General features: G+C 41.0%; 1 protein-coding gene across 1 annotated transcript; it reads left to right on the top strand.

Annotated features, from left to right (window-relative positions):
* quo (quattro) lies at positions 1-27,987 on the top strand. The gene is given in 26 exon segments (XM_035524452.1): positions 1-269; positions 9,086-9,283; positions 9,911-11,783; positions 12,735-12,932; positions 13,437-13,560; positions 14,957-15,050; positions 15,206-15,292; positions 15,505-15,621; positions 16,906-16,942; positions 16,945-16,993; positions 17,096-17,251; positions 17,390-17,528; positions 17,828-17,950; positions 18,224-18,418; positions 18,578-19,842; positions 20,284-20,471; positions 20,474-20,532; positions 20,746-20,835; positions 21,066-21,296; positions 21,928-22,057; positions 22,060-22,097; positions 24,718-24,895; positions 25,745-25,861; positions 26,080-26,352; positions 26,518-26,720; positions 27,017-27,987. Coding segments are annotated over 26 exon segments (6,207 nt in total). The 5' UTR covers positions 1-266; the 3' UTR covers positions 27,059-27,987.

Genomic DNA, 27,987 nt, shown 5'->3' with positions numbered 1-27,987 from the left:
AACAGGCTGCCTGACACCTTTCAGCCCTCTGCTTCAGCTACTCTGGTGCAGACCTTTGAGCACTTACTGTAGAATGGTGCCTCACTACTTCAGCCAAAACACAGCACCCTGCCCACACCGGACGGTAAACCAGACATGGCAGTCCCTCTGCATGTAAAGACCATGGGAGCGACGCCGGTCCATCTTCCCAACTGAACTGCTTTAAAAACAAACAAACGGATTAACAGTTTAGAAGATGACAGGATAGCGTGGATACTATCAGCAAAATGGTATGACAGTTGGAGCTGCTGTTATGTTAATATTTTGTGTTACAAGTTTGTTTTCCCGTGCTGCTGACCTAGTGGCTAACTGACTGCCTGACTGGCTGTTCACTAGGGGATTCTAGAGTGATGAGGGGTGAATGCTTTAGAATAAGAATTAGGGTGGTGTTAATGTGTGCATGAAGCGTAGTTAGTTTGCAGGAATATTTCGTTTGACCTGGGTTGGCAGCAGTCAATTTCTCACAAAGGCAACCTGTCGCCTCACTTTTGATGAGTTCGTTTTGTGCATTTGCTGAGTTCATTTTAGCCATTGCTATCTTTTCTTAGGTTTAATGCCAGGCAAAATAACCACTCACGATAAAGTTCAATCGTGTATAATAATGATAAAAAAAGAGAGAAATAGGTAAGAATCATGTCTTCTAGAAATCAAATGCCAAAGAGGGAAAAGTTGAGTTCAAAATAACCTTTCCTATAAACTGAGCTCTGATTTTATCTCATGTATTTACTAATTTTTCCCTTTTTTTCTTTGTTTTTGAGCAAGAGGAGAAAGACTTGCATTTCTTTTAGTGGGAGCAACAACGGACCCCTTTGATTAGAGTGCAATTAAAGTAGATCACATAGATACTTAAAGAGTGAGTGAGAGAGAGAGAGAGAGAGAGCGAGAGAGAGAGAGAGAGTGAGTGAGAGTGAGAGAGAGCGAGAGAGAGAGAGAGTGAGAGAGAGCGAGAGAGAGAGAGAGTGAGTGAGAGTGAGAGAGAGAGAGAGAGAGAGAGAGAGAGATAGAGAGCGAGAGAGAGAGAGAGAGAGAGAGAGAGAGAGAGCGTGTGTGTGTATGTGTGAGCATGTGTATGTGGGTGTCTTTGTGTTCTCTCAGTTAAGTCCTGTCCGTTTGGGGGACTTTTATTAACACTTATTAGCAATGCCAGAGTGACTGGCTTCATTTATAATCAAGAGAACAGTTCCCACAAATAGACACAAACTCCACTCACATCATATGGTACTCCAAATTTCTAAAGGGCAGTACAGGTATGAGTAAGGAAAGGGCCTATTATAGAGTAAATTACAGTTATTACAGTATCGCAGTGATTACAAAGCTAAGTTCATGATTCATGGCTGTTTTTAAATCTTTGCATCTTACAGTGTACGATTTACAGATTTAACTACAATATAGCCTCATACACACATACATACACACACACACACACACACACATACACACACACACACACACACACACACACACACACACACATACACACACACACACACACACACACACGCATACACACATACATACACACACACACATACACGCATACACACATACACACACACATATATACATACATACACACATACACACACACACACGCATACACACATACACGCATACACACACACACACACACACACACACACACACACATACACACATACACACACACATATATACATACATACATACATACATACATACATACATACATACATACATACATCTAGTAGAGGTGACTATTGAGGTGTTTTCCTGAAGCAATAAGATGAGATGTAAAAGAGATTCCTCACGGCACATAGATGAACAGCTTTTATCCAAGTGATTGTTAAATGAAAAAAGAATGATCAGAACTTCTCAACATTCCTTAAGTATTCAGTATGATCTATCCTGTCAGGAGTTAGGCTGACCCTCTAGGAGGTCAATACTGTACAAACATATACTATAGAGCAGATTAGGTGTGTGTGTATGTGTGTGAGAGAGAAAGTGAGAGACAGGAAGAGAGAGAAAACAAAGGGGATAAATGCTTTATTGTGGCAATATGGTGTCAAGTAGGATAGCCAGAGAAGCATATCCCCACAACAATCGCAACCCAATTATTTTCAGTGCTTAATCATGTAATTATTGATACTGCAGAAAAACGGTGTTGACAGTATACTTATTTTTAAAAAACTTTTTTAGTTTGTCTATATATTCACCAGGCACTCAATTTTTGGTCTTTCTCTTCCCAGACAGTTTCAACCTCTTTTATTCCTTATCTGTTTATACATTAATTGAAGCTAATTACTGCTGTCCTCCAGGCAAAGAAATGACACATCCTAAGTGGAACTGACATCCATGTCGCGGCAGTGAGCCACCCTAGTCAGGGTTCAGGATGACGCCATCTCTTGCTTATGATGTGGGTGTGAGAATGCGAGAGGCAGTTGTTTATTATCCCCAGATGTGTTCACTTGTTTACACCTCACACTCATAGAGAATGTGTGTCATAACCCTTCAGCTCCACTATTCTGTTTAGCAGTGTTGCAGGTCTAATATAAAAACACACAGCTATTCATTGAAACTTCACTGCCTCACTAGGCATGCAGTCTCGGTTTAATGCTGGGAGCTAGTTCAAAATCGGTTGTCATGTCTTACAGGTTAATTCTGCACCAACTGTGATTTGCAAATATCAGAATCAGACAGTGTGTCCAATCCGACTTTCAACGCAACACACACAATGTATTTTGCCTTAAGAGACTTCTTTTTCTCCTTAACTACTACACACCTCTGACTTAGCTGATGGAAAAGACAGTATGATACCACATGATAGAGGACTTTAGAAGAACAGCATCATGCTGCTGTAGTGCGCTGCTGGACTCTGCTGCATGGGATACCATTAAACGCAAATCTAACAGCCAGATATTTGATCTGAGTGTTTATGGCTTATGACTTCCCAAGGCTGGTGTTGTGCATCCTTCTCTCAGCTGTTGAGGGGCAAGGCTCAGCACACTTGTTTTTGCCGGCAGTAGTTGGCTTGTCTGCCTGGCAGGAATGGTCAATGGGGAAAAAAAACAGAATCTAGCCAAGTTCTCAGCACACATACACAAACAACACACAACTGAAGCAGTGTGTCCTGCACGACTTTCCTAGAAACCTCTAAAAATGATCAGGTAAGTATACATGAGACCATGACTCAACACAGCCACACTCCTACACACACACACACACACACACACACACACACACACACACACACACACACACATACGCATACACACCTTGCTAGATATCCTGTAATTACGAGTAAGGTTTCTATTTAAATCAGGATGATCGAAATGCCCTTTAAAATGCCTCTGGCAGTAAAACATTCACAAGGGTAAACATTTGTTGTAATGATGACGGGGAGATATGTAAGCCAGACTTAGATGCAGTTACCCACACTGCTGGCATATCTGCTGAACATGGTGAAAAGTAAAAAAACCAACCCTATAAAACAAGAAAACACCTCAAAACACACACACACACACACACACACACACACACACACACACACACACACACACACACACACACACACACACACATTTCCCCATTCCTTCACTATTGGGAGAGCTAGGACAGATTTACCTGATAAAACCGATGGATTTTGGCCTGCGACGGGAGAGGTTAGCATTGTTTGTTTTGTTGTGCTAATTAAGTCAGTGCAATGTATGTGTTAGGCAAGTGTCAACCAAGAAGCACTAAGAAACACTAGAAAAAAGGTCAGGGGTGGGTGGGGTGGGCATGTTGAGAAAAAGAGTGAGAGGAAACCTGTTCTATTGGCTGAAACACCCCAAACCTCAGCTGACCTACCCATGTTTTAGGCAGCTTTTAAATTCACACGTTAACTTGTTTACTAATGCATATTTCTGGCCTAGTCAAGACTTGCTGTTTTGCTCTGTATAATGCAGGGGGAACTCTCCAAATAATGTCTGGGTGTTTTGAGCATGAGAAGGTCCTGTAGATCCACTCGGAGACCAGACTGCTAAGTGCTCTGCTCTCTAGGAGCAGTATGCCCGTTCAGTGTGATGTTCAGTTGTCTCAGCACTCATACTTGGTACTCTGGCAGTCATGGATTTTGATCAGTTTTAGGAGTTTGGCTGTCACGAAAAGCATATACTGGAAGAAACTGGACATTGCACCAGCTGTCCTTTTGTTAGATACAGAATGCAGGCTGCAGAAAGGTAGCGCCAGGTATGAGGATTACTATTTGCATGTTAAATCGGTGGTGAAGCACATTCATCCTACCATCTCCAATATCATCCCTGCCACTCAGTCGGAATCTGTTCAAGTGCTGAGTGGAAGTTTTGGTTGATCATTCCAAATCTCTCTTTGGGAAATGTCAGTTGTAAATATGATTGTTGACACTGCTTCCTTCTCTGATGTAAATACCCGATGAAAATGTCAAACATAGGCCTTTAACTTTCTATCTGAGATAGAAAGTTTTGAACTCACAGGTTGATAAAGGACTCTAAGCATGCCTCTCTGTTCTGAACTATGTTGGAGTTCCTCTATACTGAAAGCTTACATTTACTAAAAAAGAGCATTTTTTGACAATACACTACTTCACCCCAAAACAAAATAGAATGACTCCATTTTTGGGATTCTTGGATCTCAGTTGGGAGTCAATGAGCGTTTCCTCCTTTAGCAGGCATACATTGGGAGGAAGACAGTAAAGTCTAGGACATATAATCCATAGTTTATGTGGCTGGTTAGCCCAGCTGAACCAAGACCAGTCATGTTAGGCTTTAGAAACAGCCTTCTGAAAAGTCCTCCAAATGTTGTTGCTAATGCACAAGGCACATTAACTTTGAACATCATTATTAGGCACTGATAGGACAAGCTGCCAGGTGGCTGAGTGCTGCATGTCAGAGGTGTTGGCGGATTTAAAAGAAGTAGGGAGGCAGTGGATTAAAGTAAAGTCTGACAGCTCACATGAGATGGGAAGGCAGCTAATCATAGACTGGGAAGCAGGCAAATGGGTCCAGATTCCTCTCTGATGCAGTTTGGGCACACAGTCATTTTGGGCTGCAGATTTTGAAAGATTTTGAATGGGACTGCAGTAGTGTGAATGGAGAGCATTATGCCAAAACTCCCTCTGTGAGGAATTTCACAAGAGTGGCACTGAGACAAAGACAACACTGTCCTGTTTGAAGCAAGGGAGCAGGGACAGGATGAAAGGGGGAGAAGACGGAGAGACCTGCTGAGAACAGACAGATCCAGAGAGGGGCTGTTGACAGCTGAAAGTGCAAGACTTGTCCAGTACAAAAAATGAACACATGTTGTATTAGGGGCGGCCAGAAGGGACACTGAGCCCACGGATTACTTGCCATTTGTTTTTTCTTTTCCTCATATAACACTGAGGTGCTTTGTAAAGTTCAGAAGAAGGTTTGGAGGTTTTGGCTGCTCCTCTTTTGTCCCACGCCAAGTGCACAAGTCAAAGCACAAGCTATTGTTTAAATTCATGATACCTTAAAAGTTGGTCGATGAAGTGTCTTGGGTGTGAGATCATAATGCATTTAGACACATAATCAATTATCAGAGCACTGTATTTATTTGTTAAACCATGACAGAAGCATAGGCTTAAACCACAGTCAAACATAAATGCAGTCAGTAATGTGTAATTATAGAGAATCCCTAACGTCTACATCTCCATCTCCAACACTGATCATTAAAGCTGTGAAGACTCGTCTACCCGAACCCTTGTAAAGATGCCAGCTGTTTTTGGTGACACTACCACTGTCCACTGTCCAACTTTATATACTCTCTGAAGAGTCCAGCCAAGGGTTTCCTGAGAACTTTAAAGTTCAGGTGTTAGGCATAAGACTCAGAAGCTGCGCATGCAAAATGTCTCCAAAGCAGTCACAGTCTCCGGAATGCAAATAGCAGAGGAGGAGAAGGAGTGCCAGACATGCTCATTCCTCACTCCAGATGCTGCTGAACCGTGCTTGTCCCTTGGAACGGTCGAAACAGCGGGGTGTGGACGTGCAACAGGAGACAAGAGGGGGCGAGCAGAGCCACAGCTAGGGAGAGAAAGCGAGAGAGAGAGAGAGAGAGAGAGAGAGAGAGAGAGAGAGAGAGAGAGAGAGAGAGAGAGAGAGAGAAACAACTACACAGAATAGTGAATGTTTGCTGAGATAGGGAGAGAAAGAGAGAGATAGATGGTGTTTACCGAGTGTGAGAGAAGGGGAGAGAGAGAGAGAGAGAGAGAGAGAGAGAGAGTGGAACAACTACACAGAATAGTGAATGTTTGCTGAGATAGGGAGAGAAAGAGAGAGATAGATGGTGTTTACTGAATGAGAGAGAGAGAGAGAGAGAGAGAGAGAGAGAGAGAGAGAGAGAGAGAGAGAGAGAAAGAGAGAGAGAGTGAGAGTGTCAGCCAGAAGATGCGGGAGGTTGCATAGCAGTGAAAGGACCACCCTGAACAAGAAGTACATGCCAGGAAAATAGGTTAACTATTGAAATGATGGAAACCCTGCCTATTCAGCTGAAATCACTTAGTCTTTTTGTAAACTAAGGTAGTATTTTTTTCCACTATCTAACCACAGTTTTGTATTTATTATTGATCATATTGTGAATATATTATTTGGCATTTATATTCTTCATCAGGCTATAAGTGCTAAGTAAAAATACTTCTGTCTCTAAGCTTAAAAGTATATGCAGTGACTATTTAATTATAAGGACATGTTTAGAAACATATTGTTGAGGTGAAGCTCTTAATGCAGAATCCCAGGTCTTGATGCGAACACAAACATATCCGCCCTTCATCAAGGGCTACAGCTGTGGTAGATTAATATTCTCAGCAGAGCCATTGGAGTCCACTCTGCAGTCTCCACACTGACGCAGCTCAGCGTCTCTCTATCAAATAAACTCATTAAGGCCATAGACTGACTTAGGAAGAATGCCAGTGCAAGCATTCTTCTGAGGTGAAGGCATGGACCTGTGGAACCCCCTGTCTGTGTTTCTGCATGACTAATACAACGAATACCACCCTGAAGTCCTGGATGGGGATAGGGCTTTTGTAGCACTTCAAGCTCTTTATCATCTCTCTGTTTACAGTTCTGAAAAATGATAGGTTATGGCAGCCATGAGTAGTTTGGATTCTGTTTTCACACTTATGTCAAGAAATATAGAGGTTTGGAGGGTTCGGGAACTAAAATTCTGTAAATATAATACTGGTATTTGCCACAGACACTCTTTTCATCTAAAGTGGGGACTTTAACCCATTATGTCCTTTGATACAAACCAGACAACACTGCATATGTTACACATTCAGTTTCTGCTTGTTTTGGAGACTTTTTATCCTCAGTTCTGTGTTCAGAGAGTCGGCCTTAAAGACTCCAGCATGACCTTTAAAAGTCATTTTGGTGTCATTTTCCTGTTACAAGGTATAGCACCATCCACTGACTTTTACAGCATTTGTTTGGACCTGAGCAGTTAAGATGCCTCATGGATGCTTCTTATCCTATTACTACCATCAGCAGTCACATCATTAATAAAGATGATTGAGTTAGCTCTTAGCTGTCTGGTGTATATCCTAATTACTCATAACTGGCCAAGAAGCACTTGAGCAGCCAATTATCCAATTACTTTTGGTCTCCTAAAATGGACAGACTATCTATAAAAATAACTATATCTGTATACATTTAATCTGATGTAGACGTGCATATTCTCAAATGAATGCTGACAGAAAACACTTTATAGAGATTAAGTCATTGCTTCATTTCACATTCACTGTGCTTCCAGGACTACAGAGCCCAAATAACAGAAGTAGTGTCACTGTCTCAAGAGTGTGCTTTCCCTCTGTTTGTGGCTATATCCCAGACAGATAAAGAGCTTGCTGTCTGGTATTTTATCTAGGGATAGTGGTCATATGAGTCATATCTCATTGTAGTGTGGGATGGACTGTGCTTGTAGTTCTCATAGGTTTAAAAGTCAAATGTGGAGGTGCCAGAATGGTATTACGACATGCTCAGCATTTGGTTTAAGTCCATAACTCAAAACTTCAGTGTCACCTACATCTGAATCAAGTCATGTGTGTTGTAGGCTCATGATGCAGCAGTGGCTGCTACTTTGAACTTGGATATGCTGTGATATGTAAACACATATGTGGAATGGACAGTGGTTATTTGTAGTAATGAGACAAGATGAGGGTGCAAGTGTTCAAACAGCGAAGCGAATAAAGCAAACTATGTCCAAAGACCCAATACAGGAAACATAATCAGTGAAAAACAGCAGAACCATGAAATAGGGACAACACTCATAACGGCACACGTAAAGGTAACATCAAGACTTCATAAAGACTGTCAACACGAGTGTGGTTTTTATAGTCCATGGTAATTATGATAATGGGAAACAGATGTCCTCATTATTCTGGGAAACTGGAGCAAGGTGGAGCTGTAGAGGGTGTGGTTACGACCCGCATTACAGCAGGTGTGGTCACAGAGGATCTGACATTATTGCTTTCACAAGACATTATTATTTTGGTCTTGATGTCTTCTGAATCTTCATAAAAGCATTAAAGTGCAGTGGCTCCCAAGGAGATTCACATTAAATATTTTCAGCGTTCACCTGCCACATTTAATTCCCGCACACAAATTGCACAAGTAGCGGAACATGTGCAGCCACGTGACGCAGATTGTGTGTTTTCTTTGATCTCTTTTATAATCAGCTCTCTTTCCTGTGTACGGTTACCCATCTCAAATGAGCTGTATCTGGAAAAAAAACACAACATTCCAGGGTAACAGTCTTTGTTCAAACAGGAATAAACTCCACCTCAGCACATCTTGTCAGATGAAGCCAAAACAACCAAACTCTGAATTTCTAAGTACTTTGCCAGGTGTTTGTATGGGGTGCAAATTATTATTTTTTAATTTGTAAAAATCCAGGCACGTTTCTCCAGACACTGCAATTGTTCTTCTCAAACAGCAGCTTGTACTTTCTTCATATGTGCATTCCCTATACATTGGAGCCTAGACTGCTATATTGAAATTCCTCCCTCTCCTTCCCTTCTTCCTGTCTCTTCCTCTCTTAGAATCCCTCCTCTCTGGACTGGTCTATTCAGAGCACATTGTCATCACTTTTCCCCCCATTTGAGGCCACTGCTCCAACCGTCCTGAGCCAGCTCTTTCGCACCATCGAGGAGCGTTACCATGGTGATGCACTGCAGTGCTTGCTGGACTACCTCATTCCAGCCAAACACATCCTAGAGAGTGTTCAACAAGCTGCATGTGTGAGTACAACTCACTGATACCATGAACAAAACAGTACGATTCACTGACACCATAAACAACAAATTACAACTCGTTGATATTACAATAACAACGCTGAAGGCTAGTCATCTCTAGTTCACACAAAGCTGTAAGCCTACAAATTACGGTCAAAATAAAACACTCCACATGCTTGAAAATTCCTTATGATCAGCATATATGTTTATTTAAAAATATCTAATCATTAAAGTAAAGACTGGGTTCAACTTAAGGTTATTGGAAATATCCAGGCTATTTTTTTTTCTTGCCCTTGTGGATTTCTTTGGCACAGATCCAAGCGCGCTACTTTGCCTTGTCCACTCGGCACAAGATCATTTTGATTAATCTTCAAAAGAAGTAGGAGCCTTCCAAGAGAGCTCATCTGAAGGAGATTCAAGAATGGTTTTGTGCATGCCAATGATCTGTAGAACAATGAAGCAAATCTGACTAGCCTCGCAGACATTTTTACAACTACAGTGAAATCATTTAAGAACAATAGTGACATAAAATTTAAATGCAAACAAATAAATAAAGTTTAATTGTCATTTGCAGTGAAAGTTCAACACCATTTCTTCTAATGGTTTCTCTTACCCCTTTGTGCTTGTCTCCAGGCTGAGTACTCGGATGTGTTGTTCCTGTGTGAAGGCTGGCCACTCTGTTTGAGAGACCGCGTGGTGATCCAGCTAGCCCCCATTAACCCACTGTTGTTACGTCCTGGGGACTTCTACTTGCAGGTGGAGCCTTTTGGAGAACAGTCGGCCCGCATAGTCCTTAAGAGCCTCCTTGTGCAAGAGGACCTACTGGCCCAGGAGAACCTGGTGGGTTTTAGGGCGCAAGAAGGCCCCACAGTAGAAGAGGCTCCCATCCCAGAGACCTCCTACCCTTGTATTTTTACTGAGACCTGGCTAAAGGAGGTGAACGAGGGACGTCATGGTTACCGACTACAGCGGTGCGTGCTTACATCTGATCAGGGGATTGTGAAAGTGCCCTGGACTGAAGTGGTCAACCCAGAGTTTCTGGATAGGCCAAAGGTTAAGATCCATTCCGCAGCAATGACGTCATGCTCAGTAATAATGCAAGACAATCAACCTCCTGAAGAAGAGCCTGAGTCACAGTTTACTGCAAACCAGGCTCCACTTGAAATAGAAACCATGATTCTTCCAGCTAAAGATGGGGTTGCAGTTTCAGTTCGGCTGGTGGAAAGTGGCAGCAGACTTGTTAAGGTGGATCAGGGCAAACCTGTGAGCCATTCCGTGGGCAAACCTGTTGGCAGGGTCTCCCCTAATACCTGGGACAGCAGGCATAATCGAGAGCTTGAAGGGGAATATGTGGACCTCTTGGATTTTGCCAAGGACAAAGAGGTATTGGGTCTCAACAAAGCCATAATACCTACAGTCCCAGTAAATTTCAGGCCTGCTCCGTCTCCACCAAAAAGAAACAGTGTCCCTTGTGGCCAGTCATCAAAAGGAGCAATGGATAAGCTTTGCATTCCATGTTCAAGAAGCAAACAGTTTCCAGGAGATTTCCAGAAGGGTTCAGAGTCCAAATGCAGGCATCGGCAATCTTATTTAGCAGCTTTAAGAAACCCTGTGAGTTTTGAGAAAGCAAGTCTGATGGAACCCTTGGATGAAGCATGGCCAGGAATAGGGGAAGTAGAACCAAGCTGTGAGGAACAAGGAGCTAACCATGGGGTCGAGTCTTTGAACTGCTCGGCAGGCAGGAGTTCCACCCGACCGGTGCAATCTTGCAAGAATTTCACTCACCAAGATCAAAATCTAGTTCAATCAAATATGACCACAAAACATTTTGATCAGAATGTAACACAGCCCTTGCTTCTTGCACAATTTCCAGATATTCTTCCTAAGACTATACTGGAATGTAAGGCATTTTCTGACAGCAGGCACCTCTACCTGAGTGAAGTCCCAAGACAGGAACCCTGCCAAATGCGGAGCAGTGGCCAGAAGCATGCCAAAACCCAACACTTACCTAAAATGGGACTGAGGGCTTTGCCTGACCATAGCAGTCACAGACAGGAGGCCAGTGCTTCCAAATGCCAAGGTATAGGAAGGCAACAAATGAATAGTTTTCAATATGGACCTACATCTCTACAATATGATTTTACACAGCCTACTGGACAGAGGCCTTCTCTTTTTCACCACCCCCAGAACAATCCGAAACTGCTTCAAGACCAAAACAGTCCTATGGGCCAATGGCCTTTATATGACAACAAGCAATGTGGTGAAAGCTCTGTGCACGTACTGAAAACTTCAGGCAAAAGCAAGTCTAAAGGACGCTCCGTGTCCTCAGTGTCTGACACAGCCAGAGAGTGTGTGCAGGTGGAGAAGCTGACCAGCAGGAGTCTAAGTGATGTCTACCCTGAGATCATCCCCATGGTGCCAGCAATCCATGCCATGCAGAGCAACAAATGCACTGCCTTTGGCCTGGCGTCCCCAATACTGGACAGAAAGAAAGCAGCTAAAAATGGTACGAAGCGTGATGATTTCTTGGCCCATGAGAATTTGTATTCTGAAGCAGACTCATCGTTGGCTCTTATGTGCCTGCCTACAAAATGCTCACAATGATGGACTATTGTTTCCATGATAGATTTCCATTTAAGTTCTACATTTTCAAGCTACATCTCACCTTTGTTTTCAGATGGAATGTGATCTCAGACAGCTCTCTGCCTAATATGTAGTTGTGTTTTTAAGGCCTACATTGCTCATAAGGTTGAGTATGATTGCATGTGTGATTGTTTGAAGAGAAAACAAATCTATTGTATAGTCTAGCCTGAAGCTATGTGGAAACACATATGTCTGGTTGGTATCCGGTTATTAGGTCCTCATGTCGTTTTACAAGCTCGTGCCAAAACCAATCCCTTACAAATGGGCTCATTTAGAGATGACCTTGACCCATCTCCTCCACAGAGTGAGGAATGTGCTGAACTGACAAGTTGAAAAGGTCATCTAATAAGAGTGTACAATATTGTAGAGGTCATGGGTCAAAGGTTAGGAGCATGGACAGCGTTCCAGTAAGGAGTTCTTTCACTCTACTACTGTCTCAGCTACCACTTTAGCAAAATGAGGGCATTTATGGAGTAACAAATGCTAGCATAAAGGGACGGAAATAACACACTCCCCCCATTCCTCTGCAGGAGAAGGGTCTTTGATGTCTTTTTTTAACTGGAGCACAAAAAACACTGTTATTGCAGTGTTAATCAGAGTCCAACTGCTCCACCTAGTGTAGCTGAGTAGTCATGACATCAGTCTGACAATATTACTATTTGAAACATTTGTGAAAAGTTTTAGAATAGTTCATAGGGTTTACTGGGTTAACAATCACATGTGATTTAATTTAGGGCATAAGGCACACTGGCTTAGTGCTTGAGAACTGAGTGTTGTGCAGAAAAATCAGTTAATGTGTTCTTTCTTTTTGAAGATACATCTAGTCCTGGTACAGGTGAACTTAAGTCCCCTCCACTTGCGAATGGGCTGAAGCTCCAGAGCTCCCTTGCTGAGCTGCCCTCAGCAGCACAGTCCCAAAGCCTCTCTCCTGGATATGCAAATCATCTTACTCCCCTCTCACTGGTCCCCTCCATCAAGAGCCTTCTCCAACTGGGCATTATCTATCTGCCAGGTGAACTATTCAGGACATGTACATTTATTATGTGGTGTAATTTTTCACTAAAAGTATAAATTCTATACATGGTTATCAACATCCATTGTCAATAGCAGTATACTGTAGTAGCAACAAACACCTTTCAAAGATCACTTTGTTTTTTAAGCATCATTTCAACAGAGGAATTTAAGGTGCTGATGCAGAGGTAATTTTATTTAATATAGTTTCTAAGCAAAGATAAAAAGAGAAATGATGCGGTGCTTTGTACGGGACTTGTAGTGTCTTCTTTCCCAAGGTGACTCAGTCTCAAAATGCAACCATGACTGTATATGGGTGTATGCCTGTGTGTCTGTGTGTAAGTGATGAATAATGAGTTATCCTTTTGTATATGTCTAGAACCTGATTGAAGAGACATAAGCAAAACAATACTCTACCTTCAACTTCACCCCTTCCACCTTGCCTCAAATCAACAATATGCAGTATTAATCCTATGCAATCCCATCTCCCCTGTGTCTCCACCAGGCAGTCGCGACAGAGTTGGCCGAGCCGTGCTTGAGGTCCATGGGGGGCACACAGGCTGGGCTCGCCCCACACTCTGCCCTCTGGAGCTGTGCAGACTGCTCCTCTACCTACACTCCGTTCCCCGGTACGCCACTCTGCCAGTGTTTTCTCAGTACATTTCAGCTTCCCAGAACCTATCATCTTAGTGTAATACACTTCTAAAAGTGAGGTAACACTCACAGTGCAGCAGATGTGATCACATAGATATAGTTTTCAGTGTGATTGTTTTAGTTAATCAATACAGAGAGACACTCTGAGGTGATTTTAAAAGTTTTGTGTAATACATTGTTAGTTGTTGCATCTACCAGTGATGTTATTTTCTGTCCACTAGAAGGCAGTATGAGGACAGCTGCAAAGTATGTGGTTAGTTAATGTGTCCAAGTTCTACCAACTCAGATCTGCCTGGCTAGTAAGGCATTATGTTTTCTTGCTAGCATGTTTGATAGACTTGACAGTTTATGTCCTCCCTCTGTGTTTTATGTATTAATAGTGAACACTGGCTGTATGGCATGCCTTTTAAATTGAAATTGTCATGAAGATGTTAAGTCACAAGTTTTAGTGGCCTTTTGTTTGCATTAGCTCTGTGGAATATTTTACCATAATCACTTTTTTAAAATCAAAAATCAGTTATAATCATTTGAATAATTCAGTGGATATTTTGTATCACATCAATATGATGTCAATATGAAGGTTTTGGGATTCAAATGATTTACTAGCAATGGCAGTCAAAAAAAGGTCAAAGCTATCAGTTTCTATCAGTCTGCAGTTTGGTGACTCTGAGAATTTCTTGGAGCAGTATTTTGAGCACTTCAACATTTTAGTAAATCTAATAGATACACTTGATACAACAAATTTCAATCTCAGAGGCAGTGCTAACCTTGCCTGAATATATATAACCTTGTCTCTTATATCTACTCATTAATTTGGCTTATGAATACACACTTATGAAATGTAAAGATGATGATGAAAGTACTGCTTAACGCAATCTCTGATGTGGCGGCTTTTAAAGCCAACTGTGCATGTGTCTGTAGGTGCACATGCTCAGATGTCAACAGGCTTTTAAACCTTTATTATCTGGAATTATCTGGAACTCTGCATGAATGGCTCCAAAAATATGAATCTGTAACAAGTTCAAAAGTTCAAAGTTCAAAAGGGCTTTATTGTCATTTCAGCTATATACAAGTACACAGCAAAACGAAACAATGTTCCTCCAGGACCATGGTGCAACACAAAACAAGTGCAACAGACAACACGCTACACGAGTGCAAACAATACAATGTGAAATTAAAAATGCAAATGATCCTCAGCTTGGTCTCCGGTTAAGAGAGTATAGAGAGTACAGCAACTGTGCTGAATATCCTCCATTTGTAAACTATCAACCTGACTGTGCACTATTAGCTCCTGCGACTTCTACTTTTTAGTATATTAACAGCCATTACAGTCCTCCAGTGTTACTGCAGAATGTGTGTACCCCACTGTAGGAGAGCGGTGAGAGACCTTGGATTGACAATTGTGATTGACAGCAGGAAGTCCCCGCCTCCCTCAGTTCTCTACAAGGCACTGCTTATGGTGCAGGTGAGTCCCATATGTCCACAGGTTCATGCAACTCATGATTAAATTATCACAATATCAAAACATACAGAAGAAAAGTGCTGGGCATCAGCAAAAGGCGAAAAAAGCTAGACAGTCTTCAGACTGTTTACATACACACACTGACCTTTGTGTTGTAGGAGCAGACCCTTCATGCTGTACACAGTATCTTACTGTTGGTAGATAAAGACCAAAGTCCTCGACCAGAGAGAAAACCAGGATTACAGGTAGCAATGGTTTTCTGGATGTATTAATGTAAATCTAAATATAAAATGTATTAAACCCTTCAATATTCCACCTGCTAAATGACCAATGACACACACACATACACAGACACACACACACACACACACACACACACACACACACACACACCAACACACATACACACGCACACATAGGTAAACTCAAGTCTTATTTTTCTGCCCCACTGTTTCAGGTGGATATTATTACATCACTTAAAGCGCTTCATAAGACTATTGAAGGACATCAGCTTTCCTCTGAACTCGGAGGAACTTTTCCTTATAATCACACAGACTGGCTACAATTCCAGCAAGTAAGGAACTAAATCACTGTGCAGCCTCTTTTCAAAACACATTGGTAGTCACTGAAGTTGATGTATTCTCTTTCCTACCATAGTTAAGAAAGGCACTGCTTCAGGCATGCAGGAATGTTTTTTGGCTTTTGAATCAAATTCCTCCCATTTAAGCACTGCTGAGAGAGAGAGGACAACTCATACATGACTTTCAGTGAAATCCCTGTAATACATGATTGCTATTTTCCTTATCTCTTCCAGCTTTTGAGAGGTACTTTAACTAAATTCTAAACTATGGTGTAGCCGTTGGTTTTGTTACTGAGCCAGATGCTAGGCTAAATGCTAAATTACATTTGTACCTCCACTGGAACAATAATAGCATGGATGTACAAAAGGTTTTGAGACTGACACAAATTTTGGTTTTAACAAAGTTTAATGCCTCAGTCTTTTTTTAGATCCTTTGGTCAGATGTTTATATGGTATAGTGAAGTACAATTACAAGCATTTCATTCATTTTTTAAACTTTTTATTGACAAATACATCCAGTTTAAGCAGTATTAATCCTTCTTTTTTAAGACTTTTGCAGTTCGCCTTGGCATGCTGGATATCAGCTTCTGGGCAAAATCTTGACAATGGCAACCCATCCTTGCCTGATCAATGCTTGAAGTTGATCACAGTTTCTGTGTTTTTGTTTGTCCTCCCTCTTTTTGAGGATTGATCACATGTTCTCAATGGGATTGAGATCTGGGGAGTTTCCTGGCCATGGACCCCAAATTTAAATGTTTTGTTCACTGAGCCACTTAGTTATCACTTTTGCCTTGTGATATGGTGCTCCGTCATGCTGGAAAAAGCATTGTTCATCACCAGATTTCTTCTGGATCGTTGCAAGAGGTTGCTCTTGGAGGATGTTTTGATACTATTCTGTATTCATGGCACTGTTCTTGGGCAAAATGTTGAGCAAAGTCTCAACACGTTTGGCCACGACTGTACATACAGGTGGCATTTATTAATAAAAGGTTCAGGCAAAAACATCCATGATGCAATTCAAATTATATAAGAAATACAAAATATCAGTACAACCATGGCATAAAAGTAATGGCTCAGTAATGCACACAGTGTAATGGCTTTACTTCTAAATAAACCATGAGGTAGCTGAATCTTACATAAACTACAGTCCATAAATAATCAGGCAGTGATAATTTTTTGCTCCGTACTCCAGAGGGGTCACTATGTCATTACTTCTCTCACCCCTTCTGCTTGTATTCAATATTTGTCCATCTGTGTGGCTCTATATTTTTGCCCCAGAAACTGTCCCTCTTTGAGCTGGACCTACAGGGAGCAGCTTGTTACTGGAGAGAGCTATAAAGAACCTGGACAGCAGCAAGAAACAGACATGGCACAGGTAGAAAAGGACGCCCGAGTCACTGTGTATCTTAAATTGCTGGGTGTATGTTGCTGAACACTGTCCACGATTTGCTTCTCTAACCAACCTGCTGCTACAGGATGTAAAGAGCCGTATCCAGGAGCAGAAGAGTTTAATGAGAGAGGTACTGGAGGACGGACGTATGGTCACTCTTCAAAGGGAAGGCGGTGCTATGTTAGCCAGAATGCGCAAGGAAGAGTTTCGATTTGCCCAGTCTGAAGATTACAGGTCAGCTCCTGTGTTGCTGTGATGTTTGTTATATAAGTGAGAACATGTGCCATCTCTTCTGTCTGGCTGTTTCTGTGCATCTCTCTCTGTCTCTTTCCTCCTTTGTCTCTGTCTGACTCTCTGTCTATCCTCCTTCAGAGACTCCATGGAGGCTGTGACTTGTTTGTATAACCAAGTGGAGGAGGGAGTCCACACACTGGTGATAAGGTCTAACCAGTCACTTCAGCGCCTTGACCATGTGCTCATACTGAGAGAAACAGAAGAGGAACTCAATGCTGTAAGACCGTATTACTTAGTAGAATGGAAATAAATCAAGATCATTCCACATGATTTAGTTAGTTACCTGGGTTACCTTACACTGGCCTTAAGAACAAGGTTAACAGCAAGATAAATACACCTTAAATCATCTTAAGAAGATAATTCACTCTGAAAACAGTTTACACCACATTCAGAGAATGAATATGGGCCAGATTGACATTGTGACTAACAACGTCTTAGCTGAACTTTGACAAACACATAAGTAAATCAAACAAGCGATGAATCTGTGACCTCAGTTAGAATAAATTTGACTTGCAGACCAGGATGTGGTGTAAAGAGGAAGAACAACAATGGCTGAAAGACCATAAATTGTTGGAAGAAACTAGGGAGAGACTGGAGCAGAGACTAGCAGATCTTCACACTGTCCTCACACAGGCAAAGGTAAAATATAAGGTTCTGAATTTTACTGTCTACATGAGCGCAAAAGCACGCATTCAAGCTATCTTGAAAGCAGTATCATGTATCAGTATCAATGGTTATTATGGGGATTTTTAATGATTTTGAATTCTTGTCTTAAGTGTAATGGATTCATTTGAAAAAAATGTAAATTGTGTTGAAATTAAATTGAGATTATATAAGACATTTCAAAGATGCATGTGCTTTGGCGTTTTACAGTTTTTTTCAACAGATCTTTTCAAAATCTCTTGTTCACAGGAAAAAAAAGAGAAACAACTGATGCTGATCAAGGATGTGGAGAAAAAGATCCAGGGAACAAATTATCCTGAGACCGACATTTTTCACCATAACACAATGAAGTTCAAGACCAATATGGCTGCATTCCAGTTACAGGCCGAGCAGTATAAATCTGACCTGGAGTCATTTATCAGTCTGTATCATTTCTGTGAGAAGGTTAGGTCACAAACTGTGATTACATTCTACTCAAAAAACATTTCCACAAGTGATCTACTATAGGTAGCTGAAGTAAAGATCAAGTGACATCACCTTATACATCAAACTTTTGTAGTGTATATTTGTGATGCAAATTAAATATTTGTTTTTCTTTGCCAGGCTTTATCTCTGACCAAAGAATGCATTCACTATCTGGAACACATGGAGATGGGTTCAGGGAAGGCCCAAGTAAGCAAGCTGAAGATCTTTGAAGAGAAACTTCGAGCTTTTTCACCCTGGCATTTTGAGGAGGAGAGAACTAAAGTCAGGACTATGCACCATCCAGGAGAGTTGCGAGTGTGGGAGGAGGCCTTGGCCCAGTGCCAGTTTGTCAGGCAGAGGCTGGAGGAGATTCTGCTGGAGTCTGATGAGAACCAGACATCCCAGAAGCCTCCACTCAAGGATGCTGGGGTGTTGAGGAATTCGGAGGCCCCTTTGCAAGCTTCTTCACCCTGCAAAACCATTGCCTCCTGGGAAGACATGGCGACTGGGCCTTGGGAGGCAGGAGCTGCCAGTCAGGCACAGAGCACAGACAATAACACTGGGAGTGACAGTGAAACTGTGAGCTGTTTTCATCTCCATTATATGCCTGGAGGGAAATCCAGAAAAGGGGGATGTGCACCTATGGTGGTTGATGGTTTAAACATAGCGAAAAACTGTAAGAAAGAGTTCAGAGCTGACCTGTCATCTCAAACACAGACAGAGGAAACCCAAACACACACACCATTCATAACATCATCCAGTGAAAAAAGGCCTTCTTGTACTCTTCAAAATAAACTGACAGAATCCAACGACTCTCCCACAAGGCTAATAGCAATCATAGATAATGATGCAGCATTAAAAAACGCCCTAAAAACAAGGAAGTTTTCTTGCAAACATCATAGTGATAGTGATCTCAGAACCATTGACCTAACCACAGGGGGTGACAAGTTGCCATGGAAAGGAACCTTACGTCACTCACATAGCGAGGGTTCCTGTGTGAGTTCTAATTTACAATCAACATGCTGTCCTGTATCTGTGCGCCAAAAACGTTCTACAGATAAACCCAGCATGCTGCAAGATGACCAGGAATCTATAGAATCTCACCAAGACAGCCTCTGCTCTGACTCTTCCAACGTGCAACTGGAATGGATCCAGATGGGTAACAGAAGCAGGCCCAGGGTCTCTCTAGATGACCACAGTCCTCAAGTGTCTCATCAAGAGGGCTTCTGCTCAGGTGTGTCCAACCCCATGGGAGGCTGGGAGGAAGAGGGGGGAAGCAGTGCGGTCCACCCAGATGACACAGCCTCAGACTCCTTCCGGTTAGGCCCTGTAATTCCAGACAGGATGCAGGAAAGCTCATCCTGCAGCCGTTTCACAGCACTGGAGAACGACAGTAATGCACTGTGAGTAAGTGGAGGGACTGTACCTTACAACCAGTAAGAACATCCCAACCAGAAAGAACACTTGTATCCCACTAGCTAGTTGTTTTCAGGAAAGATAAATTTATTGTGCTGATGTCATGTAGGCATCTCTAACAGACACATGCAGATGAATACCTGTGTACTGTATGCGATACATTGTGACACTGGATAAACACATAAAGGAAATCAAATTTAGTTTCGAGATATTGGCTGGAAAATTAATAGAAAAGGTTTTGCTCTGTCATTTCTTTATTTTTAAGCTTTTTAAAATCAAAGTTTTGTAGCTATCTGGTCCTGTAGACTACCATTAGCAATGCTATCTAAAGACTGATCTGGCTCTTTAAAAATCAAGATTTTGCTAGAAATTAATGCAGTGAAGAAATGCGGTCAGAAAATGTTCTTGGTTGTGTGTTGCCCCTGCAGTAAACTGCAGCACATCATGGAGGAGCTGTTGCACACAGAAAGAGAATATGTAAAGGCACTGTGCTATGTCATGGAGCACTACTTCCCAGAATTGGAGCGTCCTGATGTACCCCAAGACCTGAGAGGTCAGAGGGGAAACATCTTTGGGAACCTTGAAAAGCTGAGAGACTTTCATCAACACCACTTCTTAAAGAACTAGAATTTTGCCTGAGAGAGCCATTTCTTGTGGGACGTTGTTTTCTAAGACACGTAAGTTTGTTTTTTTTTGTTTGTGTTGTTTGTTTTTTTTTACCTGTGATTCATATGATACAGAGTCCTCGCCACTCATTTCATTTTCCAGAACTGTTTCACCCAGGTTAGCACAGGGAATTTTACTCACAAGATTTACTGTACCACCATGCCTATGCAACATTTTCTCCATTTCATGTGTTCTACATTTATCTTTGTGTTTCTCAAATCCAGAAAGAGAGTTTTGGTCTCTATGCTCTCTACAGCAAGAATAAACCTTGTTCCGACAACCTATTGATTCATTATGGAAAAGAGTTTTTCAAGGTAGGACCAGTGCCATCTAAAGGGAACATCACACACAGACTTGTAAGATGTCTTTGATCATCATGAAATAGCCCCTTGAACTATTGTATCTGTGGAGACCGGTTACATAGGTTATATGCCAACAAAGTGCCAAGTGTCTTTGTTGATACAGAAGGGACATCTCAAATTGTATTAGTTCCCCAGACCGATTCTGAAAAATTTGTTGGTGTGCTGCTTTGGTGGTTTTGCAGCAGAAACAGCAGCAACTCGGGGATAAGATGGACTTGTCATCATATCTGCTGAGACCTGTACAGCGAATCAGCAAATACAGCCTGCTTCTGCAGGACATGCTTGGGGAGTGGGACTTGGGCTCACATGAAGGTCATGAGCGAGCTGAGATACAGGCCGCACTAGAGGTCATCCAATTCCAACTTCGCCATGGCAACAACCTTCTTGCCATGGATGACATCCAGGAATGTGATGTAAGTGGTGGGAGAGGGAGTGGTAAATCTTATATCTTTAGCAGTTGGTAACATCTAGACGAGTTGAACATTGCCAAAATCAGCACAAAAAAAAAAATTAAAAATTGCTGTGCACCCACTTTAGGTATCTTCAGGAGTACTGAACTATAAAAATATATGCTTTACTTTGTCTTGTCAAATAACAGAATGTACAAATACAGTCTTAGCTTTTCAGTTTGCGAACAAAGCTAACAGGGCTTTGGCGGGAAGAGGGAGAACTCTTGAAAGTTGTGCATAGCCTATATTTTCTGCTTAAGTGATATCCATGCCATGATGGTATGTAGGTTCAATAGCCCACATACTTCAATTTCTCTGAAACAACCCTGGCTGGAATGTATGCAGTATGATTGACCCATAAGTCTGAGCAGTTATTCTGACAATTGTCCAACACTTTTTGATACTCTAGGAAAAAGCTTACTAATGGTGCAAATTTGTTAATGTAAGATGTTCTATGCTTGCCTTGTTTTGCACTCATGTTATGAAACATTTTGTCCAGTGTTTTAAAAGTATTATAAGTTGCTCCTGGAAACATTATTTGCAGTTTATCCTAAATATATTTACATTGTAAATTGAGTCCATTGTACCTACACAGGTGAACCTAAAGGAACAAGGGCAACTGATCTGCCAAGATGAGTTCTTGGTGTCATTCAGGAAGAAGAAATGCTACCGCCATATTTTCCTCTTTCAAGATCTTATCCTATTTAGCAAGACTAAAAAATCAGAGGTGGGAATGACATATACATCTACAAACAGTCCTTCAAGGTAATCTGTCTACATACAGAGATCTACATAATATTTTTTTAAACCATCAAACTTCAGGGAATTTAGGTTTGAGGGTTCGTTGATCAAGGGTTGAAATTATATTTGTTGCTCACCACCCACTGTGGCTAGCTTCTTTCCAAATTTAGTAGCCAGTCAGTATTTAAAGTGCCAAATATTTCCTGCTAAAATGTAAACGTATACATGATTAATTTATAAAACAAAAATTAATCTATTACATTATTAATGACTATAGATAATTACAAAAATATACATTAATTACTGCAAAGACACTGTACGAGTATACCATTTTATCTTGCAAATGTAAATTACTACATGTGTAAAATTCGTAAAATAGGTGACAGCCTTCCTAAAAGAAGTGAGTGCAGAGCATCTTAATTTTAAAAAATGATTCCTTGCTTAGACATCCATCCAGAAAGCAAACACTTCATTTATCTTTCCCTTAAAGGGCAGAATGCAGGACAAACACCTAGACAGACTGCTCTTCTCCCCTGAGGTGGTGGTCTAGGTGAAAGGGAGATGGAACATGTTGTCTGCGTGAGACCCAAAATGCTATTTTGGCTGTTTAATGTACACAATCCAAAAAATAAGCAGTGTATGGGGTGGTATGGGGTAGTAATGAAAAAAACAAAATCACGACTACCTTGCCTAACCATTTACGTCTGCCCTATCCAAACACACAATGGGTGACACCCACCTTCTACCTAGTGTGTCTAAACAACACCCTCCTAACATAACATGTGCAGGTGCACCTGTTCTTGCCTGTTCACACTGGCTATGTGAGTGCCAACAGGAAAGCAGTAAGGAACAGGAAATAACTAGGGCTAGATCTAATAGCAATGTCTTGTCAGTGGCTGTCTTGTCATACGGGTGACCAGATGGGGCCACTGAAAATCTTAGGGTGACACACCAAAACCAAAAGCCATAGCAGAATTTCTGGAATTCTATTATGTCCTCCCCTCTCCAACCGGACCTCCGTTGACAGGGTCGGAGCGTGATACATTCTGGTCGGAGCGTGATACATTGACAGCTGCTTGCATTTTCTTTTGCAGGAACTACTGTAAGAATATACATTATTGATTGAAATGGACAGTACTTATGTATGTGTGAGTCAGGTCTTTGAGGGGGGCCACTGAGAGGCAGTGATTGCATATGGGCGGCTATAAACAGCCCCCCCCAGTCACTTCATGATGGCACCCCTGAGTATTCATAAAACTCCTGATCTCAAGGACAAGACTATATTTAAAATGCTGTGGGCCAACAGGTGGTAACCTATTAACAACAGCTTTGCCAGTTACACTTGTAACACTCATGATACTATCATTACCAAGGACATATCTAAAATGAGATGGTAACCTGCTAACATAACCACTAAAACTTGCCAGGAATACTCAAAATGCATGTAAAATCACAGACATGCACATAAACAGCTCTTCTCTGTCAGTCCCCTTTGTCTGTTTACTCTTTTGTTCCACTCTCAACGATGCTTGTAGGCATAAGATGCCGTATCCAGTCAGGAACAGATGCATCCTATTGGTGGATCTGGGCATCCGTCATGTATTGTAGGAATGCATCCATTAACCGGTACCAGTTCTGCCTGTATCCAATTTGGCAGAAAGTGAAAAGGACCTCATATTTTCAGCTTTATGGCCATATTATTTCTTTAGGCAGTGCTCTATGGCAGATGGTGCCTTTTTAGGAAGAGAGCTGAGATTGGTGTGAACATCTTTACGTGAAATATATGGGCATCATGCTATAAGTAAGAACCTTTAAAGTGAATTTAAGAAAACATGCAAAACAGAGAAAATGCCCTTAGATTTCGGAGGGTTAAACTGCATGTGCCACACTAGCACATAACACTGATGTATCAGATATGAGCAGATCTGGGTAAAAGGTCTACTGGGTAAAAGAGCTACTGTAAAAATGTAATTAGCTAAGCTATGAAAAAATGTAGCTTAGCTATGATAAAGCTATAAAGCTTTATTACCATCTACATTGAAAAATGAGTGTAATTTTGCAACATTGCAACTTATTCCATGACTGATCTTATATCTTCTAATCGCTTCTCCTAATTAATTGAAGGAAGCTGCCTGATAAACAGTTGTTCTTGTAAACAGCCTGTTCTTGATAGCAGCCTGTAACCTCCCTCAGTCCTTTCCAACCAACCTACAAGAAGTTGTTATAAACATCTTAGACTGTTATAAACAACTTGATACAACATAGCTGTTGGAAGATAAATCAATAGCTTCATTACTTGTTGCTATTGCCTAGTTATGGATATGAAATAAACCAGCCAAACTGAGTGCTGATGTGCTATAGAAACACAGTAACAACAGGAATAATGTCTAGATACCTAATGACTAAAAATAGAAGGAATCGTTTTAATTTGTTTAACTTTTGAGCACCACTCTCTTTACCTTTCAAAATTTTCCACTGACAAATCTAACCACTTCTGGTAGGTGGGCAGGAGTTCTTGTAAAGGCTCGTTTGCTATAGATTTTGCCATACTAATAGTGTGCTGCTTGTGAAATGCATTAATCTGGCCAAGTACAAACACATTCATTCTCTCTTCTCTTCTCTCTTCTTCCTTGTTCTTTGCCAGACATCAGACATAGGGATGACACATAACTGTGGTGATAGTGGGCTGTGCTTTGAAATTTGGTTTCGGAGGAGGAAATTACAGGACACGTACACACTCCAGGCAGCAAGTCGTGAGATGAAGGGATCCTGGACCAAAGACCTGGAGAGGATTCTGTGGGAGCAGGCTATCCACAACAGGGGTTAGCAAACAGTGCTTTTTAAATCTAAACCTTCATTCAACATTTGTCTCATTAGCATAAATAGTAATTAGTAATAGTAATAGTTTCCATAAGAACAGTGATAGGTTGAAACAGTGTGAGAAATTCTGTCATATCTGAATTTGAAATGTAAATAAAGCCTTTAAATCACAAATTTACAAAGATCTTCAAAAATCCCTATCACAGTATGATAGACACATAAAGTTAAATGAACTGTTACGGAATGCTCGCCTCCTGCGAGTCATGTGGTTGGGCCAGCCATGTGTAGTGGGAGGATCTGTTTGTGGCCACACCTGCACACACCTGCACACACCTGCACCTTGTTTATTTGTATGTACTTAAACCCGTGTTGAACTGTGTTGGTCATTGTTGGTGTAACGTGTTAATGTTTTTTCAACATTGTGATAGTGTATGCGTGTTCATTGTGTTTGTTTAAATGTCAATCATTTCATGTACATGTTTAACATTTGTAATACATGTGAGTGCCGCTGTCGTTTATGTAAATAAATGTTCGTCCACGTCAGGGGAGTCTGTGCGTCCTGCCCCTTGCCCTGCTGCACTCGGGCCACCACATGTTACATTAACTAGTAGAATATTAGTAGGATACTTATGCATTACTCATACTGATGTTGACATTAAACTAAACGCAAGGTGATATAAACCCACCCAAGATGGTACAAACTGGAGTTATAAAAAAACATATTCCTGGATAGCCCATCTCCCAGGCCCAACATAAACTTTTCTTGTTTGTGAACTCTTTTCCCGCACTGTTTTTTTTTGGCACACTGTATAAAGACTTTAAATCCCTGTTTCCTTGGGTGATTTCCACAGAGGTTCGCATGCAAGAGAGAGTGTTTATGGGAATTGGATACAAGCCTTTTATGGACATTAAGCCCAGTGAAGCTGCCATCTGTGACCGTGCCATTAACTGTGCTCTAACTGGACAAGGTAAAAAAAATACACTTGCAAAATATCTATGTAGTATTTAGATATTTATGCAAAGTTTTGAAGAATCAACTAGGTCATCATAATATATTAACAAATTTCTACACTGAATTATACACTGTGATAATCAAGAATTCAGTCTGGTTGTGTGTTTATTAGAATTCTTTTCTGTGTTAGGGAGGAATAACTATTTGATTGCATCTGGGTTTATTCCATGTCAGAGTGCAAGCCTGCAGTTTCCTCTGGGATGTCTGACTCTCAAGTCAGATTTCCTGCCCAGAGACCAAATTCTACTGGTTCAACCAGCTGGACATCATCTGGTAGCCACTCACCTTCCTCTTCCTCCTCATCTGGACGGTGCTCCATGTCACCTGTCAGTGACCTGATAGGTCTCAGTAGAAGAGGGGTTTCAGCACCTGGTCATGGAAGACCTAATTCTGGAGTCCTAGAAGAGTATGACATAGAGCAGGAAAAGGGCATCCAAATTCTGCTGGGTGGGCCCTTGTTAAGTCAAAGTGTTTTATTTTATAGTCTGTGTCTATATTCTCTGTCCATATTAATAATACATTAAGAGCTAATTTGTTTTTAATGTCTATATATTAGAGGAATATTTTAGCTCAGCAGCATTTTTATTTATTTTTTGTTTTGTTTTGTTCCAGTGGACAGTTCAGAATCTTCAGGAGAAAGTGTGAGTGGATTCAGCAGCTCCAGCTACATGTGTGAAGAACACTCAGAGATATCTATCATTGGTGTGAGGAAAGCATGTGTCCAGAAAATGGAGAATAATCACCAAAAAAATAAGGACCAACCCAAATCATTTCCAAAACTACAAAACCAAAAGAGGGACCAACCACTTAAAAAGGTAAGGGCTTAACTATGAGCTCCCCAGTGTTTAGCACATCAGTTTTATTAAGGCTAGTTTCCCAGACAGGGATCAAGCCTAGTCTTAGACTAAATTGTAGTGCCAATGGTAAATCACGAGAGTGTATTCTTTTTAGCGTAGGTTTAAAGCTTAATCTGGGACTTGGAAACTGACCTCTAGGGTATAAAAGGTATGCTGTAGACGTTACCTTTTTTCCATAAGGTTATAGTGAGTGCAATCTGTTGTGTTTGGGAGCTATTTGGATCATTTAGATCACTCTTTTCTTCATATTACAGATTCAAACAGATAATCATATGAGAACATCAACTGAAGTTTAACTTTGACTGATATTAGTTCAACTATGGCGCACTATGGACCTTGGGAAAAGATTGAATATGTCTGCTCTTCGTTATTACGTGAGGATATTTGATACCTTCTTAGACCAGGAAAGCTCAATCCTGGAGACTGTGACAGGAGATGGTGTATAGCCATGCATCATGCTATTTATTTATTTTTTTAATAACCCTTGTGGAATCCACCTGTTTCTGTTTAATCTTCTGCAATGCATTGTTTTTATAGCCCATTGTTTAACCAAGTTTGTACTGAATCTTTAGTTTGTTATCTAGGTTTAGTTCATGGTTACAGTGTACATTGTCAGTTAAAGTGTGTGTGTGTGTGTGTGTGTGTGTGTGAACATGTTTGTGAATGAGTGCTTTTTCTGTAAAGATTCCACTGAATCTATTAGATGCAATCTTCCTTTTTCCACTTTTCGATGTCTTATATAGTCTTCTGCTGACGAAACAGGTTAAGGTCATATATGAATCTGTTGGGGTTAGAGCATTGTCAGTACATCGTATTAACTTACTTGTCTACGTTTCTGTGAATGTTGTGAAACTATTTTCCCCAGAAGTATTCACATGTGCATAAATGTGCACAAGTGCATAAAATGTGTGAAATGAGGGAGTGGATATCTCATGATCTCATGAACCATGTAGAATTTGTCATTCTTCTCACTTGAAAAAAATACATGTCTTCCTTGAAAGAGGTTTGTCTACAGTTGCTACATCTTAATTGCTTTTTCAAAGCCTTTTTGTGAAAGTTTTCACATGTGATTGCTATTTTCTGAATTCTAATAGGAATGACAGTGATAACTATACATAATGTAACTAATCTATATTTTATATCCAGTGCATCATAGTTTAAATACAATCAACAAATAATAATGTATAGTCCCATCCAAAACAACTCATTAAAATGTAAACTTGTC

The sequence above is a fragment of the Electrophorus electricus genome, chromosome 3 (genome assembly GCF_013358815.1).
Source record: "Electrophorus electricus isolate fEleEle1 chromosome 3, fEleEle1.pri, whole genome shotgun sequence".
In the NCBI taxonomy this organism is placed as follows: domain Eukaryota; kingdom Metazoa; phylum Chordata; class Actinopteri; order Gymnotiformes; family Gymnotidae; genus Electrophorus; species Electrophorus electricus.
Note: the sequence above shows the minus strand (reverse complement) of the source record. Positions and strands in the feature narration are given on the sequence as shown.